Source organism: Mangifera indica, chromosome 7 (genome assembly GCF_011075055.1).
Source record: "Mangifera indica cultivar Alphonso chromosome 7, CATAS_Mindica_2.1, whole genome shotgun sequence".
NCBI lineage: Eukaryota > Viridiplantae > Streptophyta > Magnoliopsida > Sapindales > Anacardiaceae > Mangifera > Mangifera indica.
Genome location: NC_058143.1, coordinates 19287020 through 19305804, shown reverse-complemented (window position 1 = coordinate 19305804; position 18785 = coordinate 19287020). Strand labels below are relative to the sequence as shown.

The 18785-nt window shown below is 34.7% G+C and overlaps 4 protein-coding genes across 6 annotated transcripts; 2 read left to right on the top strand and 2 right to left on the bottom strand.

Moving 5' to 3' along the window:
- Positions 1-614: 614 nt before the first annotated feature.
- Positions 615-2324, top strand: LOC123220315 (translationally-controlled tumor protein homolog). The gene is made up of 5 exons (XM_044642449.1): positions 615-769; positions 1262-1335; positions 1496-1624; positions 1707-1864; positions 1960-2324. The coding sequence occupies exons 1-5, from the start codon at positions 742-744 to the stop codon at positions 2075-2077; spliced, it is 507 nt and encodes a 168-aa protein (XP_044498384.1). The 5' UTR covers positions 615-741; the 3' UTR covers positions 2078-2324.
- A 190-nt stretch (positions 2325-2514) lies between these two features.
- On the bottom strand, positions 2515-3499 carry LOC123221560. The gene is made up of 3 exons (XM_044644386.1): positions 3330-3499; positions 2621-2734; positions 2515-2554 (listed from the first exon to the last, which is right to left on the bottom strand). Exons 1-3 carry the CDS (start codon positions 3497-3499, stop codon positions 2515-2517), a joined length of 324 nt encoding a protein of 107 aa, XP_044500321.1.
- Positions 3500-5441: 1942 nt separating this feature from the next.
- LOC123221940 (kinesin-like protein KIN-13A) lies at positions 5442-12464 on the top strand. Of its 2 annotated transcripts, none has more exons than XM_044644931.1 (15): positions 5442-5645; positions 5724-5775; positions 5906-6170; positions 6485-6703; positions 6950-7141; positions 7223-7324; positions 7471-7548; positions 7722-7803; positions 8955-9117; positions 9356-9685; positions 10512-10730; positions 10835-11438; positions 11535-11600; positions 11742-11971; positions 12143-12464. In XM_044644931.1, exons 3-14 carry the CDS (start codon positions 5946-5948, stop codon positions 11922-11924), a joined length of 2463 nt encoding a protein of 820 aa, XP_044500866.1. In that variant the 5' UTR covers positions 5442-5645; positions 5724-5775; positions 5906-5945; the 3' UTR covers positions 11925-11971; positions 12143-12464. The 2 variants fall into 2 exon arrangements, with proteins under 2 accessions (XP_044500866.1, XP_044500865.1); XM_044644930.1 differs by having other exon boundaries at positions 5890-6170.
- A 293-nt stretch (positions 12465-12757) lies between these two features.
- Positions 12758-17441, bottom strand: LOC123221350 (ubiquitin-like-specific protease ESD4). 2 transcript variants are annotated; one of them, XM_044644195.1, is made up of 9 exons: positions 16152-17439; positions 15894-15970; positions 15700-15796; positions 15457-15555; positions 14815-14907; positions 14597-14716; positions 14179-14282; positions 13687-13759; positions 12758-13389 (listed from the first exon to the last, which is right to left on the bottom strand). In XM_044644195.1, the coding sequence occupies exons 1-9, from the start codon at positions 17001-17003 to the stop codon at positions 13327-13329; spliced, it is 1578 nt and encodes a 525-aa protein (XP_044500130.1). In that variant the 5' UTR covers positions 17004-17439; the 3' UTR covers positions 12758-13326. The 2 variants fall into 2 exon arrangements, with proteins under 2 accessions (XP_044500130.1, XP_044500131.1); XM_044644196.1 differs by lacking the exon at positions 14597-14716 and having other exon boundaries at positions 16152-17441.
- Between the last annotated feature and the right edge of the window lie 1344 nt (positions 17442-18785).

The following is an 18785-nucleotide window of genomic DNA, read 5'->3' as shown; positions in this document are numbered from 1 at the left end:
AAAAAAAAAAAATCAAAAGATATATCATGTTGTACTGTAAGTTTTGTCATGAATCTCGAGATTTTATGGGCTTCCTCAATTTTTTGAGCCTTAGCATGACATGACATATGATATATTGAACCTTACCATTTTAGGTGGATCCATTGTCATCATACATATGTATGTATATACATAGCCCCCCTGAAATTTTTTGAATGTCTTTTTAATGGTTTTCCTAACAAATTTATTATTAATCAAACGAGCTAAACTTGATCTCAAATCAAAATTAAACTGATTTTTGTCCAAATTTGATTCAATTTAACTAAATCAAATTTACCCCTAATCAATACAACTTCACTTTCTTTGCGTATTAATTCTCCGTTTATATGTTAGTTATCCAGAGACATTATTTAGAATATGAAATTTGGGATAAATAGCACGGGACGCCCATTAAGCAACAACACAACAAAAGCAAAAAGAATTAAAGCCCACTATGATTCAGGCCTACTTATATCAGCCCAACCATTTCCCTGAACCCAATAAAAGTCGGACTCGCGAGGAATTTGGCATAAAGAATATCCTGATTCCGTAATTTAATAGTTGCGTAATTTTCCCGATTCTCAGCCAAACCCTAAGCCTATATAAAGCCGCTGTCCAATCTTCTCTCACCCTTTCACTCTCTCACCACCGCAGCGTCTCTCTCTCCGCTGCTGCTCCGTCGATTTATTTTCTCGTTTGATCTCAGAGGGAGAGACTGCAATCATGTTGGTCTACCAGGATCTTCTCACCGGTAAAATTTTCTATAATTTTTCACATATTTGACGCTGATTGTCGCTCGACGGTTTTTTTAATATTTTTTTCGTCCTGTGCCTTTAGTGCTTCGATTAGATCTGTAGTAATTATGTTAAGTTCAATACTATTCGGATCTAGAGGGCTACTGAAAATTTCGATCTCATGTGTTACTGAGCCGTCGATTCAATCAAATTGGTTTAGTAATTTGCTTTGTTTATGTTTTGATAGAGGTGTGATTGAATCATACATGGTTGAGTTACTATTGATCTTATGTGTTGCTGAGCCGTCGATTCAATCAAATTGGTTTAGTAGTTACTGTGTTTATGTGTTGATGGTGGTGTGATTAAATCATACATGGTTGAGTTACTATAGCATGTCATGGAAAATCGAGTAATTGATTTGGTTACCGTCCGGATTTGGATTTTTATTTTTTTTGAATAGAAAGCTGTGATTTTTATCTAATTCTTGAATGACTGAATATTTTTTTCAGGTGACGAGCTACTCTCCGACTCCTTTCCATACAAGGAAATCCACAATGGTGTGCTTTGGGAAGTTGAGGGCAAGGTTAGTTTCTCTTTGATTTAGTATTATGATACTCTTTTGATTTGAACATTTGAGTTTGTCGCTGTCTATCACATCCTTAAAAAACTATGATTGTACTTTGTTTATGATCGAAAAAGTAGTTATTTGTAACGATTTTTGTTAACGATTTGTGTTTTTATAGTGGGTTGTTCAAGGAGCAGTTGATGTAAACATTGGCGCTAATCCTTCTGCTGAAGGTGCTGATGAGGATGAGGGTGTTGATGACCAAGCTGTTAAGGTGGTTGACATTGTTGACACATTCAGGCTCCAGGTTAGTTGATATTTTATAGTTACATTTATTTGTTTTTTAGTTATCTAACTGAAGATGACATATTTACTTTGGGTGCTTGCAGGAACAACCTGCTTTTGATAAGAAGCAATTTGTCACATACGTGAAGAGGTACATCAAGTTGTTGACACCCAAGCTGGAAGGAGAGAAGCAAGAGGAGTTCAAGAAAAACATTGAGGGAGCAACTAAGTTCTTGCTCTCAAAACTCAGTGATCTTCAATTGTAAGTATTGTTTTGTCTATGTTTGTCCGAGTCAAATCTTTTTCTGGTTTCAGTTATCACCCAGGCTTAAATGTGTCCTTTTGTGCTAATTACAGCTTCGTTGGTGAGAGCATGCATGATGATAGTTCCCTGGTGTTTGCCTACTACAAGGATGGTGCCACTGACCCAACATTTCTGTATTTTTCCCATGGTTTGAAGGAGGTGAAGTGCTAAAAGGTTGGGCAGCTGGCTTTAAAGATGAAGTGCTTGCTGTAATTCTAGTTTTATTTATTGCCTGTCCTTTTCCTAGTGTTACCTCTCTAATGGTTAGACTTGAGGTATTGGGTCTGCTTATTTGCGTTAATTGTGGGTTTCAGTTTCGATTTATTGTGTTTTATGTTTTGGTTGACTGGGCAAATAACAACTTATGTGTATTGCTTTCTTCAATTTTGCCAATGCCAATTTATGAATTTTGTTATTACCGATACACTCCCAAAGCTGCATCATTTAAGTATTAATGATGATGTATTATTTAAGTATTAAGAGTTTATTTGAAATTGTTTATTTGTAGGATGATGTATTATTATTAATATCCAAATATTATTCCTTATATATATCCATAAGATATATATATATATATTTTAGAGACTGGCGTCGGTTTAGGACTTGGGTTACTTTACAATCATTATAGAGCAACTGCCCAGAACAGCCCTGCGAGAACTCGCCCAGACATAAATAAACGAAAATAACAAGTGCCTATGCAAAAATATAAAAAACCTTCTGACCGCGCTGTGGCCTCGACTTCCAAGGACGAAAATGATGGCGTGGTGTTTATCTACTGCTTCAGTGATAACATCTCCAGGATGACCTTTCCCCTCGCACGGTATGCACCTGTCAGCAATATGTATTTGATAACTATACTAATCAACTATCATGCATGCCTAGTGTATTCTTAGAAGCTCATTTCTCCATAAAATATTATTTTCACCTAGAAATTAGGATTGGATTTGATTTGAACTGCTAGTTTAGTGTTAGATTTAAAATGAGTCAAATTTGAATTAAGATTGTTTAAACTTGAGTTTAAATTAAATTGATTTGAATCTTAACAAGTTGTCCAAAAGTTTAAGCTGAATTTTCTCGATTCTAGTCAAATTCGTGCCTATGTTTTGGCTTGATTAGGCTGGAATCCTCCCTTACTTGGAATGCATCCACTCACACAAAAGATTAAGTACTGATGCTCGAAGCAGAAGGCTTGCTACCCCGAGGAAAAATACCACACTGTATAGTGTGAACTGAACTCAATGATTTTTTGAGCCGATTTCTTCGCATCAACATCCATCATTGATATAACACGAGTAGACGCTGCATGTTGCACGAATCAGATTTAACCATGCATGCATGCAACTTTGTCGAGTCTAAAGGCAAGGTTTTTGCGGAAGAACAAGAAGCTAAAAACTAAAACGAAGATGGATCTGAATATTTGTACTTGTCCAGGTCCTCCGAATCGAAAAAGAGCATTTGGAGAGGGTCGAGCATCAAGAGAATATTGGAACCGACGGAAACAAAAAAATTATCCAGAACCCACTCTAATGCAAAGAAGCTGTGATTACTGTTGTCTACAGCCACCACCATCAATGGCTTCGCTGTATCCGTCATGCTCTCAACGAAATTTCCTTTTCAAGGTATCAATCTCTTGCTTTTCTTCCTTGAAAAAACTGAAGCAAAATGCAAACTAGTTGAGGTTTTTCCGTATAGATCAGGCTTGTTTTGAGTTTGTGGGCTCTAGCTGAAATGTGTTGCTTGTGTTGAGTAGATGCATTAAGTGTTTTTGCGCAACCGCCGTGAAGTTTTTGCGGCCATTTGATCTCGGTTCTTGGCGATTGATTGATATTTATCCAGACAGGTAGATATTCAGGCTTGGACTGGGACTGAATTGCATGAGCCTGATCTAAACCACAGTGTTATTCAATTTTAAATAGTTAAATTACAGTATGAGTGCCATAATTTCATAAAGGTTTTAGCCTTAATCTAGGATTAAATATTTTATTATTACTGTCAAATAAATTTCCATCGAAACATAGCTTTCAGGGTTGGCATGGCCGGTGATGTACTTTTGAAAACTACTCAGAATTTAAATTATGTTCTCAACTTCATTGCATAATCAGCATTGCGAGCTGTGAGAGTGCTGCCAATTGGCCATTTCAATTTCAATAATTAAATAGTATTTATTTTTTTACTAATATTGATAAATGCCAAAGGACTTATTACCACCCAAAGTATGCTATTTTTTTTAAGTTTTTATCTCTTAACTTTGAAAATCTTATTTACACATTTATAGATGATTAAAATTAACTGAATCTATTAGTTATATCATTTTCCTCCCTCTCAAACCCTAAAAACTAACAAATTTTTTGAATCTAAGTTTTCAAAAATAACTTTCTTTCTACAGTTTTTAATTTTTTATATTTAAATTTTCTGACAATGAAAAGACTTTTTTTGCGATTTCCAGACAATATCTCTTCCTCTCTGACAAGTTCTCCTTCTAGCATATCCTCCTTTCAATATTGTGCGACATTATGGGTATTAAAGAATGAAAATGACTTGTTTACGTCAATTGTCTTTGTCCGGAGACGAAGACAGTCTCTATCTACAATGAGTATTTTCAAAAAGGGTTCATATTCATGTTAAGTATTTTTAAAATCATTATAATTAAGATTATACTCAAATGGAATATCTTTCTAACCGATAACACTAAAAAATACCATACAAACACTTATCAACACAAACTGCCAACTGCATCTAAATGAAAGGACTAAGCAGAAGGGAATGTTAAGAGACTTCAATTAAAAAATAAACTGTTATGAACCGTTGGATCTCACCCACATAGCCTTCAAGCTAAAGCAAGACTTTAGTCACCCATATCCACCAGCATGATTTTTCTTTACATGGCCCACAATGACCACTACAACACACCTTAAAAATGACCCTTTTTTAAATTCTTAAACTAAGATTTTTTTTTGGGTCATTTTTTATAATTTTATTTGCTGCCTAACTCCATTTCCATGCAAGTTTGGAGGAGAGGGAAGGTCCATCAAGAAACTGATAAAAGAATAAGTTTGGGAAGGACTATTTAGGACACCTAGAAAAATTCAGCCTCAGGGTTTTATTTATGTAATTACTGTTATCATTATTTTTCTTTTTTCCTTTTTTGACCCTTGGTTAGTGGTTACAATAAATATTATTTTAATATTGTTTTTATACATTAATAAATTTATTTTATCATTAATTAATTCGGTCAAATGACCCGTGAACCTTTAAAGGTCGCATCGGGTCTTAAAAGCATTGATGGCCAACCATCAACATATTTGATTTTGTTCATTATTTTATGGGAAAATCTAAAGAAAGTAGTTTCTTGACAACCGAATAGCACCAGGCAAGGGTATTTTTGTCACTAAAAATTTTAAGGAGTTTCAGAATCTGCAACAAAGGCAAGAGCAAATTGGTCATTCTACAAAATCAAAACAGCAGTTCAATAATTTTGAAAAGACAACGTACCAATTGGAATGGATTATATCTGTGTCTCACAGAGTATATTATAAATGATTAAATCGTCTCGTGGAGCTTCTGGCTTGGCTATCATCATCATCTCTTACATAGTCTATAAAATAAAATAATTAAAAAAATTTAAAAAATTAGGGTTCTACTTTTGCTTTTAATTTCTCCCCTTCAGAGTCAGATCTGATCATTTCATTGATTTTCAAACCATTTTTAATCTCAGATCTCAGTCCATTGTCACAATTCGGTAATTTGATCTCCATTGTATTTTTATTTTTGAAAATGTTGAAACTGTTTTACAAATTTGTTTCGATTTGTGTTTTAGGTTGATTTCAACTCTTACATGTCCGTCTTTGGATTCGGATTTTCTCCTTTTTGTAAGTATCGGTGAAATCGTAACTGTTCATTTTGTTAGCGATGATGATCTTGTTGCTGTTGTTTTTTTTTTTTATTTAAATAATTATAGTTTTCGTTTTTGGATGTGGATGAAGTGGTGTCGTTTAACAGATCTTGAAAATTGGCTCCACAAAGGCGGTCGCAGCGCCACATGGGTGGCCAGATGCAGCAGAGCAATGCTGCAGCGGCGACGGCGCTGTACGATCACGCAGGTGCCGGCGTCGGTGGGTCCATGCATAACAATGCGGGTCCCACAAGCGATGCCGGCGATGCAGTTATGGCCCGCTGGCTCCAGTCGGCAGGACTGCAGCATCTGGCCTCTCCCTTGGCTTCTACGGGCATCGATCAGCGCCTCCTCCCCAATCTCCTCATGCAGGTACCGAAAATTCTTCACATAGCTGTATCTTGGCTTGTTATTATTGTCTGTTTCATTCCATAGGAATTGAATATTGGATTTTGGTTGAAAAGCGACTTTATTATACTCTGCATGTATTTACGTGAAGATTATGTATTATGTTTTGTTAAGTTTACAGTTTAGAGTGAATCCTTAAATGGATTATTTTTATTTTTCTTTTGTTATATTATTTTTAAAGGGCTGTTGATAGTTTAGATACTTTCACATTTAATTTATATGTATTTGTATGGTTTTGCACTTCATGAGATGACAAGGTGTTGTGTGTCATTATTAAGGGTTATGGAGCACAATCTGCTGAAGAGAAACAGAGGCTTTTCAAGTTAATGAGAAACCTCAATTTTAATGGGGAATCTGGGTCTGAGTTGTACGCACCAACTACACAAACTTCAGGAATAACTGCATCAGATACATTTTATTCTCCAGAGTTCAGGGGGGATTTTGGAGCTGGACTTTTGGATCTTCATGCTATGGATGATACAGAACTTCTATCCGAGGTAGGTTCATTATAGGGCACTCCATCTCTGCTGCTGGAGATTTTTAGGTTGCTTTATTACATTATTTGTATTATGAAGCTAGAATGGCTGCAGTAGTTAGTTTATTTTATGGTGTCTTACTTTGAATGGAATAAAATGGACTAGTTTTTCATGACAGCATGTCATATAAATTTAAGTTTCCTTACTTCTCTTCCCTCCATTGTTGCGTTTCACTGTATAAGATGCGGATTTTTGCACCCATTGCAGCATGTTATTTCAGAACCATTTGAGCCATCCCCGATTATGCCTGGTGTTAGCAAAGGGTTTGAAAATGACTTCAATCTGACAACAGGCCAGCAGCAAAAGGAGCACAATGATGCAGATGTCTCAGCTTCAGTTCTCACAAATGAAAAAGAGATCAGTGTGAGAGAAAATAATGTTGCTAAGATCAAAGTTGTGGTATGTTAGTTCTAATAAAAGTGAGCTTCTCTAAAAGTGAGTATTTTCATATGTGTGTATAGCTCATTCTATTGTGTCTAGGTTCGTAAAAGACCATTAAACAAAAAGGAGGTCGCACGGAAGGAGGATGATATTGTATCCGTGTCTGACAATGGTCTTACTGTCCATGAACCCAAGCTAAAGGTTTGTTTCCCATCAATATTAGAACCTTTTATTTAATATCACTCAGATGAATGAGTTGGGTTTACCAGATACTAGCCTCATAGGGTCTATTTATCCATCTTGTTTTGTACATCTTGGAAGTACTAACTTTGGTTTTAATGTGAAAGGTGGACTTGACAGCATATGTGGAGAAGCATGAATTTTGTTTTGATGCTGTTCTGGATCAGCATGTCAGTAATGATGAGGTAAACTCTTCTTGTCACTCTGGCATACAAATCTTCTATGCTTATATTTTTTTTATCTTGTTCCAGGTGCTCTATTTTTAAGGAACTGTGTCAATGAGACTATCATAAAAGATGTGTTGATTAGCCACTTTTTATATTGATGGCATGATTGCTTATCATGTTTGCTTAAACAGGTATATTGGCATACTGTAGAACCAATTATTCCAACCATTTTTCAGCGAACAAAAGCTACTTGTTTTGCATATGGACAAACAGGTGTGTGGAGATGCTATTTTCCCTACCAACACTTAATGCTAATTATGCTAGTTTCTTTTATACGCTTGAAGCTCTATTCCTGTAGAAGAAAGTAGTTTTGGGTTCATACAAATTGGGATGCTCCTTGAGCAGCGACTAGTTTACTAACTGTTGTGTTTGTGGGTGTTATAAGTAGTGTTTCTAAAATTCTGTGCTAAAGTCAATTTTGGGAATGCAGTTTGTAATTATTTTGCTGTCTTTTGTTTGTATAATCACTCTATGGTTCTATGGTTCTATTTCTAATAGTGCTTGTTGTCTTACCATCTTCTGTGATTGTGATGATCCCTTTAATTTCTCTGGAATTTTCATTTTTATCTGTGGCTTTGTAAATTTTTTCTTGACATAAAAAAATAATAGGCACTCGAGCCCCAAGTATGTTAACTTTGGTGCAAGAAAGAGTAGCTTCTTTTGACATTCATATTACATATTTATTGTCAGTGATGCAGTTGTTCCTTTGCATGGTATCTTATACTCTGCATTGACAAAAATATGGGAAGTGTTTTTGGGAACCACTGTGCTACTTTATCCTGTGAAATTTCTCATGTTATAGTAAACAAGATTCTGTGCTGTTGTTATCACAGCTCATGTGTATAATAAGGTTGAGGTGAGATGTTTACAGTCTATTTAATATGCATCTGTAGTTTTTAATATGGTGTATTATTGGCTAGGATTTAGAAGATAATTTGTACAAGGAGGTTGATGCATATTAACGTGCATTGAAATCTGTTTAATGCAACAAAACCTAGTACATGTTGGAAAAAAGTACTAATTCTGCTCAACAAAGAATGATATTAAACTAGAGACATCTTTGGGAATTTATGGTACTGAGATTAGATTTTCAGTAATTTTATTGATTTTTCCTGTTGTCCCCTTTAGTTATTTTTTATGCCTGCTTAGAAAATGGCTTATTTCTGCACAAGAATCAGTTTTTAACTGGTGACAATGTATGGAAGTTACGGTGGCACTGTTCTTAATTAGTTAGTCGTTTGTTGCATTTTCTTGTTGTATTTGTCAGTTATTTGGTATGCTTGCTAGTTTTTCCTGAAGCTAGGCACATGTTCGTGCTACAGAAAAATGGAATACTAATTTTCAATCCTTAATTTTATTTTCAGGTAGTGGCAAGACATATACAATGCAACCTTTACCTCTCCGAGCAGCAGAAGACCTTGTTAGATATTTGCATCAGCCTGTATATCGAAATCAGCGGTTCAAATTGTGGCTTAGCTATTTTGAGATATATGGTGGAAAACTTTTTGATCTTCTCAGTGATAGAAAGTAAGGATCTGCTATTTGTTTTACCTTATCTCTCTCTCTCTCTTTTTTTTTCCCTATCAGTGCATCATCTGTTCTCTTCTTGCATTTGTTGTGATTCTTATAAGTAGGTGTTCATTCTATGTATTACTATGTACATACATTTGCATGTATTCATGTGTACAAGTACCTGTTTGTGCTTTGTAATGTCGATGGTTCAATTTTTTTTTCTTTAACAAATTGTTTTATTTTTCTCAAATAGGAAGCTCTGTATGAGAGAAGATGGACGACAACAAGTTTGCATTGTCGGACTGCAAGAATTTGAAGTTTCTGATGTGCAAATTGTAAACGAATATATTGAGAGGGGCAATGCTGCAAGAAGTACAGGATCTACTGGTGCCAATGAGGAATCTTCAAGGTCTCATGCCATTTTACAACTTGTTATCAAGAAGCACAGTGAGGTAAAAGAATCTAAGCGGAGCAATGATGCAAATGAATCTAGAGGAGGGAAGGTTGTTGGAAAGATTTCTTTCATTGATCTTGCTGGTAGTGAAAGAGGTGCAGACACCACTGATAACGACCGCCAAACTAGGTGAGCTTTTATGCATTGTAAGATCTTTCCTCTTTTGCCTTTGGGTTTAGCTCTAAGGTGGTCTACCATGGTTTTGTATGGGAGTTACGGTCGAATCTTTTGTTTGCTGATATAAATTGTGTGGACATTGAACAATTTCCTTTTCTTTGTTTATTTAATGTTTGCTGCTTGTTAATTGAGACTGAAAATAATGGTAACCAATGGTTTTGGCACCTTTAAAGATGAATTTCATATATATAAGACTAATCTCATTACATATGTTTTTAAGGACACATTTAAGGGGTGTTTATTAAATGCTGTATGATGTGCATAAGTGTTTAGTAGCAAATGCCTGCAAAAGCTAATGTAAGAATCCAAGAAACAAGAGTGAAATTAGCTGAAAGTGAAAATTTACATCTAAAATGCTGTCTTTCTGCCTGGCATTGGGTTGCTAGATGTGACAAGGTTAAGACAATCAAATTCAAATAGTAAACCAGACTAAGCTCAAAGCTGAGAACTAATCAAGCTGTTAGTTTTTAACCTGGTCAGTTAGATCAGACTGTTGCTTTTTCTGTGGCCTATGAATGTTGCTGCTTGGTGACATATGCACCACTGTTAGAAACTTCAGCTTGATGTATTTATGGTCAGCTGTTGTTTTGAATTGATCTTGCTATTGGCAGCTGTTAACTAGATGGTATGACTATAATACTTATTTCTGTGGCATTTATAAATAATTTTCAGGCTGTTAATTTCTTTTGGGTAGACATTCCTAGTATTGCAATTTCATTTTGTTTCTCTGGTAGGACTGGTGTTGCATTTGCTGATACTAGTTTTTGTTCATTATCAGGATTGAGGGTGCGGAAATCAATAAGAGTCTTTTGGCTCTTAAGGAGTGCATTCGTGCTCTGGACAATGACCAGATCCATATCCCATTTCGTGGAAGCAAACTTACAGAAGTTCTGCGTGACTCCTTTGTTGGCAACTCAAGGACTGTTATGATCTCTTGCATATCTCCGAATGCAGGATCATGTGAGCACACCCTCAATACATTGAGATACGCTGATAGGTAATGCTTATTCTTATTTTGATATTATGCAAAATATATTACTAGTACCATTGATTTAATTGTTTTATGGTTTTTGACCAATGGCTCTCTACATAAATTTACAGGGTCAAAAGTCTCTCCAAAGGTGGGAACACAAAAAAGGATCCAGTTGTAAATTCTCTACCACCAGTTAGTAAAGATACTTCATCAGCATCTTCTATTCCAGTTACTGTTGAAATGGAAGATGCCTTTGAGCCACAAGAAGTTAAAATGGTTGATATAGGTAGAAAAGTCATAGAAAAAGAATCTCTTTCTTATAATCCTACTGTTGATGTTGACAAACAGCAATCAAGCTATTCTTCTAACCATTCCTTCAATGGAAGAGAGGAAAGCGGGGTGGTTTCTGGCTCAATGGACAGGGAGAGGTTTGAAATTAATAATTCTTGTGGTGGTTCCACAAGTCAAAAGATGCACCCATCATATTCCCAAACTAATATCGATGCAGAAGAGAAAGTGCAAAAGGTATCACCACCTCGAAGAAAAGCATCTAGGGATACTGAAAAATCAGACAAGTTGGGGAACTGGCACAGAAAGGATAGTAGTGGTTCAGATTTCTCCACCACTTATGCCAGGCAGCAGAATACAGGAAGTTTCAACACAAATAATGTTGGACCTAGTCAATTGGAACCTGAACCTCCTTTAGATGGCAATATTAATGCGTTACTGGAGGTTGGTGATCCATGTGGCATTGTCCACTACTTACTATTGTTTAATCATGTTAGGAGCTTTGTATACATGTTGCTTTAAGCATTTGAACTCTTGTAGGAAGAAGAGGCCCTAATTGCAGCTCATAGAAAAGAAATTGAGGATACAATGGAGATTGTTCGTGAAGTAAGTGATGTTTTTCAACTTTTTATAGATTGAACTAGATAAAGTATTTATCAAGTAGCACTGGTTTTTTGTGTTCTGCAGCATGGAAGTGCATATCGTGTGTTTCTCATGCTGCATTTTATTGTTTGGTTTGGATGTCAGGAAATGAAATTATTGGCAGAAGTCGACCAACCAGGCAGCCTCATTGACAACTATGTGACCCAATTGAGTTTTGTGCTTTCACGCAAAGCAGCGAGTCTGGTTAGCCTTCAAGCTCGACTTGCCAGGTTCCAGCACCGCCTCAAGGAACAGGAAATACTCAGCCGGAAGAGAGTTCCTCGTTAGGCAACAACATTTCATTTTCCTCTGCATTGCTGACTGCCGCCTATCTTGTAATTCTTCTCTCCTGTATTGTATTGCAATATGATTTTCTCATTGTTGAAAGATTTTTGTTTATTTTGCTGTAAATGGCTCCATGGTTGATGTCACCAAAAAATGTGCTTAAGCTAAATAATAATATATATTTTTTTTTTTGGTTTCAAAATTTATGTTTGTTTTGGCAGTTGAAACACAGGCAGCCGTGTTTAAATGTTATGTGGGAGGAAGAGAGAGAAATTGCAGGGCCAAATTGATTGCCATGCCAAGCATGATTGGTGTTGACATCCAGAATTGTGGATTTATATGATTGAAAAGTGGTGAAAGCGTCTGTTTGTTGGTGAAGGGTGGATTGTCAAATGTATGTATTTTCCTGGATGTATTGTTGCTGAGTTTTTTTATGGATTTGTGGCTGTGGATGCTGCTGGTGAGGTGACTGGGCTGGGGAATATTTCTAGGGAAAAGAAAAGGAGAAATGGAATAAATTACTCTGGAATTTTTTTCTTTCTTTTTTGTTGTTATTTTTACTCCAATGAAGTATGCTTTTGATATTCTAATTGAAGATTCAAAAAATAAAAAATAAAATATAAAAAAATATTCATCCAACCACTTTATTTCCCAGTAAGGGTAGATTTGAATTGATTCGATTTGAATTTTAAATAGTTAGTTTTAAGTTTGCACTCATTTAAATTGTTTGAAATGTTGTTAGAGATCACTGCCGGATAAATGCTATCAGCAACAAGATTGAATTAATTTGAATCCAGTACTAAATAAAACTTAAATATGCATTCAAAAGCCCGGTCTGGTAAGAAAAGTGCAGTTGAATATGCTACTCAAAAATCAACACTGTCACTGATGATCAACCCAGCCCCAGGGTACAAACAGGTAATTTCTCATTCCTTAAATTTCAATTTTCTTCATTACAATTGCAGAAAAATATGATACTCAAGATAGAGCCTTGGTAAACCAGCAAAAAAGATCGACCAAGATGCAGAGCAAAAGAGTAACACTACACATAAATCCTAAACATTTTCCAATAAGCAACGCCTCATTCTTGCATATACAAAATATAAACCACTCAATGCTCCTGCATCTTACTCATCTTACCAGCCAGGATAATAATCTTTGATCTATCAGCCAATCTAAAAACCAAAACTTAAGCATACTCAATCACTCTTAAGATCTTCACAAAGGTGAAAGCATCCTCACACATCTACCATGTCATTAGGGAGAATTCTGTGGCGTACCACATTATGTTATTAAATTAGCAGAATCCCCAACCATCTCCCCGTACAAGATCTGCTATCCGCTAAACGGTGGAATAATGATAGGGAGCCACAGTAAGTTACAAATAGCAGATTCACTCGTTCAATCAATCAGCTCTCAATCTCAGTATCTCTTTTGCTGTCCTCACACGAAAATAGGGCATGTGACTCTGCAAGGAAAAAGAAATATGAATTAAAAGAGTTGAAATATGGCATGCAATGCAAGCTTTTCTCCATAATGCAATCAGGAGAGGGCAGATATTTAGCCAATATGTCATATGTGGATGCCCACACCAGTATCATTTTCCATTAACAAGACAAAATACATAAATATACTCTTTCACCCTAATAATATATTTGGCATGAAGTTTCCATATCTACAATGGTGTATACTTAAAAACAAAAAATTACATAAAAATTTACAAATGCACAGTTGTGCAGGAGAGCCAAGTTCCTTGTCTCTTTACCTGGTCAAAACAAAGCCCTAGACCTCTGCTATAAAAGTCAACATATTTGAGCATAAACATACCACAGTCAAACCTGTTTGGGAGAGAAAGTTCAAGCAGAAAACCATAAATAGTTAGATGGACACACAGGAAAACATTATGAAACTGGAGTATTTGGCACTTGAAGATGCCTGACTAAATAGGGGAAAACAAGATTTAATTAGAATAATCTAGAGGAGCATGGTTGATCACCTGAACTTTAAAATTTGAAAAAAATGGCCTATTGACTTTAACAAAATTTTCAAAAATATGCTACAACCAAAATATTACATGTAAACTTATTTCCTGGACTCGAATTTTCAAAATTGATGTAATCTTGTTTATTTATTTCTTAATCCAAAATTCTGTTTATGAAATCCATATAGAAATAGCTTCTTCACATGCATATCTTTCCACTTTGAAAAATCTTCAGTTGTAATTATTGCCATATACGAAAATATAAAGAATACATACCCATTCTTCTGTTCGGGAAGGTCTTCAACAAAGTCTTGCTCCCAAGCACTTACATCTATGTCCTTTCCACTCTTGTCCTTCACTTCATCCACGTAATATCTAGCCTGGCCCACACAAATAACCAATCAAGAAACTTTGCAACAGCTGGCTGACTGAATGAAGATCTTTAAAACAAGAAGTAAACAGTTCAATTTCCCAATATACACAATTTTGATCAGCGATAAACAAGACAGGCAACACAATAATGAAAAGTTGCAAATTCAAGTGGCTGAACAATCATGTTGGTCTTCATCACAGAGTAAATTTGTATAAAGACAAAACCCACCTGTGCAAGCTATGAAATCCTTTGAATCGATTGACTACATGAATCTCACAGTGTGAACTTTATAATTACAAGAATAAGATTACTAAAACATACCAGGGCACTCAGCACTTTCATATCCATTCCTTTTAGTGAATCAAGATACTGAAATTTCTTATCCTTTTTATTAATAACAGCTAAGCACCAATGAATTTCCTTGTGGATAGGGACAAATATCTGAGCCCAAACGAAGAATCAAGTCAAAGATAAGTGCAATATTCAATTTAAAACAAAAATAAAAAGTTAAAAAAAGGTATGGTGAACAAGAAATTTACTTTATCACACTCAAGGAGAGTGTATCCCAACTTCCTGATGGATGTCCATCTTTTAACTGCTTTATAATCATAGCCATTGTTCCCACTCACTAACTGAAAAATAGGTATAAATACTCACCAAATGCGCAGAAATTACAAAAGCATCAGAGACATAAAGGAGATATGGGGATAAGATGCGAAAATTTTACTTAAGTAGGAAACAGCTTTTTTAAGTTCTAAAAACAGACCCTAAAACTCATCTTAGATGAACAAAGTAAAATGATAAAAGTGAGCACTGCTCAGATAATTACTGATAAAAGAAATGTGTAGAATGATTTATAAGGAAACAAATCAGCATACCATTTCTTATCTTCTATCACCACTGGAATACTAAATCCCAGAAATAGAAGAAAATGATATCCATTGTTGTCTTGCTGATATAATTTGATACAATGTCCAACAGCATGGAAAAACAAAGGCAGAAGTCTGGCAATTAATTATATTGCAGAATGCAGAAACAATACTTGCATTTTCTTTCACTTTTCAGAAATGATGAAAAACTTGATTAGAAATGAACAAAGTATGCAGCTGAGGACAATCAGTGTTCACATAGACTATCTATAATTGAGATTACTGAAAACATTGAGGAAACAAGTCACTTACCTTCTTGTAAAAAAATGTGTTGAAGTAATGGCATTTCAGAAACTTCTGTGGATCTCTCTTTTCCCTTTCTTTCAGCAAGCCAAGATACACATTTATGACCTATAAATGAGAAAATGCATACACATGAGAAAAAGAATGACTATCCACTAATCTCAAGGTAATCCCTAAAATTATTAGGATGTGAACAAACTAAATTTTCCCTTCTCATACAAAATTCTGCAAAAATTAAGCCTCAAATGATACCTCATCATTCAACCATGCACCTGGCCTAAGGCACTGAAGAACTTGTCCAGTAATGTCAATATCTGTCCCTGGATCGGTGACCAAGACCTGCCTCCTCCTGCATGAGAAAGTTCCAGTTGTTTGTCTTAGCATTTGAGCATTTGTAAAAACAACAACCATTAAACCACCCAAAAATAACATCATTTGGTCATTACCTAGTAGGAGCAAAAGCACAATCAACCTCAGCTTCTTCCTCCTCTGTCACAGGGACAAAGGGTTCACAAGGTGCTTCCTGAAATGAATTATCACCAGTTCTCAGCGTCATATAATAAATAGGGCAATCCCTATTTGCCAAGGTCCCAAAAGTAATTTCCTTGATGTTAACAACAGTTCTATCATTTAATTCCAAAAGCAACTGTAGCATTAACAGTTACAGCAGAGTTCTAAATATATAACAAAGAAAATGAACATACCTCTACCAGTTTTTCCTCTACTTGCTTAACAGGCTGCAACAGCCTGAGAGAATCACGACGCTTCTCATTCAACTCAATATCAAACCCTATTGACTTCAACTTAGCATCCCTCCCCTGTGCACTCTCCAACAACTTCTTATACACCTCAACATCTGGCACGCCGATCAACTCTCGATTTAAAGACAATGAATCTAAAATCTTCTCTGCACTCTCCATTCTCAACATACCAACATCAGCAACACCATTATTCATATCTGCAGTGACCACGGATGAAGATGACTGCTGGAAATTACTAAGATATCTCTCCTCCACAGCCTTCCCACTAATTTCCCTAACAGATGCCTCAAATTTCTGATGCTTTTCATTCTCAATAACCTCAACTTCTTCAACACTCGAATCATCCGAAACAATTTCCTTCTTATCATGATGTTCCTTACCACAATCAATCACTTCCTTATCTTTTCTCAAATACCTAATTGTATCTAATGCAGTTTTCTTCGCGTCAACTAAGCGAGAAGTCAACAAATTACCCATAGCAATACCTGATTCTTGATTTTCACTGTATCCACGCGCACTTTTCTGGTTCGAATCCTGTTTTAGCTTTTCCAGAAATCCAAATTTAAGTATTCTGGAAGGAGCATGAACTTGTCTTTTCAGAGGGTTTTTGGCTTCTGGATACCTAGAGATTCTCGAGGCCGTGCTGTTCGATGAAACTAAGTCTTGGTTTGAGGTATGCTGCATGAAAGATAACCGGGGTCGTTTAGAAACGTGAGAGTTTTGATATGGACTTTGAAGATGATTCAATGACAAGTACTCGTCGCGACGTTTACGATTGCTCGTAAGAGCGCCCATAACTGTTGAAATTGTAAAACTCTAAAAACTTGAGACCCATTTAGAAAACCCCATTTTGCAGAGAATTCATGTAAAAACCCCAGACATAACAATGCAACTGAATAAGCAAATATCACTGAATTCAAAAGAAAAAAAAGAAGGTAGATATAAAATCAACGTGGGACTCTGGCAGAACTAAACTGAAACCCTAATATTTCACAAATTAAGGGCATAAATGGGATAAAAAGTAACGAATGACAACTGGAAAGTGTAATTCAAAGCAAAACAAAGACAGATATTGAGATTCTGCAAGAGAAAATTTTGAGTTCAGTTGAAGTGGCTTCGGATCTGGAGAAGTTTGGCTCCGCCGTTCATGTGGTATTGTCTATGGTACGGCAAAAAAAATTCGCGGCAGAAACACAATAAAAATAAATTAACAAAAAAATTAATGAAAAATGGCCCGTAGGATTGGATTTTAGCAAATCAGTTCGGTCTCAACTTTTAATATAACTCAAAATTATTTTATATAATATATTATATTATATATCGAAAGATAATCTAATTAATGTATTATCATATTATAAAATATTTTAAATATTTTTAAAATTTTAAAATCTTTTATATATATATATATATTATATTATTATTTTTTAAACATGTCAATTTATATAAATAATATATATATTTTATTTTAAGATATATATTGTGTGATATAATAAATTTATTGTATCATATTAATTTGATATATTTTATAATATGTATTATTTTATACATATATTATATTCTATGTATCATATATTAAAAAATATTTATAATTATACTTAAAATAAATTCAAATTAAATTAACTTAAATTTAATGAATTTTTAAAATTTTGCTAATAAATTCATTTTCTTTAAAAGAATTTTTTCATTATTTTCATCAACCGAGTTTTTTTATTTTTTCTGAAACTTTTTTACCATTATTAAATTTAATAAATTTTAATTAAATCTGAACCGACATATATTTAAACTAATTCTATTCAATTATATCTTTCATGAAATTTTGGTTTTAGAATTACATTCAAATATTTAAACAAATATTACACAAATCTAAAATATAATAAAATAGTAATATTTTAATTTGAAACATAATTATCTATAACGAATGATATATCACATAAGAAAAGTTAATTAACTTAATATTATTTAATATATAAAACACAAAATCAATTTTATCTAATTATAAATGAAAAAATAATCAGATATATTAAATAAAATTTTGAAAAATAATATCATAAAAAATAGGCCAAAGGACTATTTCCTACCCAAGTTTAACTGTGTTCTCAAACTCACATTAATGGAGTTTGAAAAACTCAAAGTCTCATATATGACGTTACTCCAGTTAAAATTCACAATTAAAAAGAGGGGTAAAATAATCATTTTATTAATAATATTAAAAAAATAAAATTTATTATATTTTCCCTTTAAGTTTTAAAAACTAACAACTTCACTTCTAACTAAAGTTTTCTAACTTTGAAAAATCACATTTTCCTTTTAAATTTTTTCTTCACCTCTCTAGCCACCATCTCCAACGTCGACGACTTCCACTCTGCACTCTAAACCATTGGTCGAAGCATGTAGACAAATCTGGAACGGATCTCTTCATCAGAGATGAAGAGATCGATGAGATCTGGGTGAAGAGATATGGACTCTTTGTCGACGAAGAGATCCAAAACTCTTCGTCAACAAAGAGATGACGAAGCGTCCAGATCTCCTCGTCGACAAAGAGATCTGTAATCTCTTCGTCAGCAAACAAACTTAGTA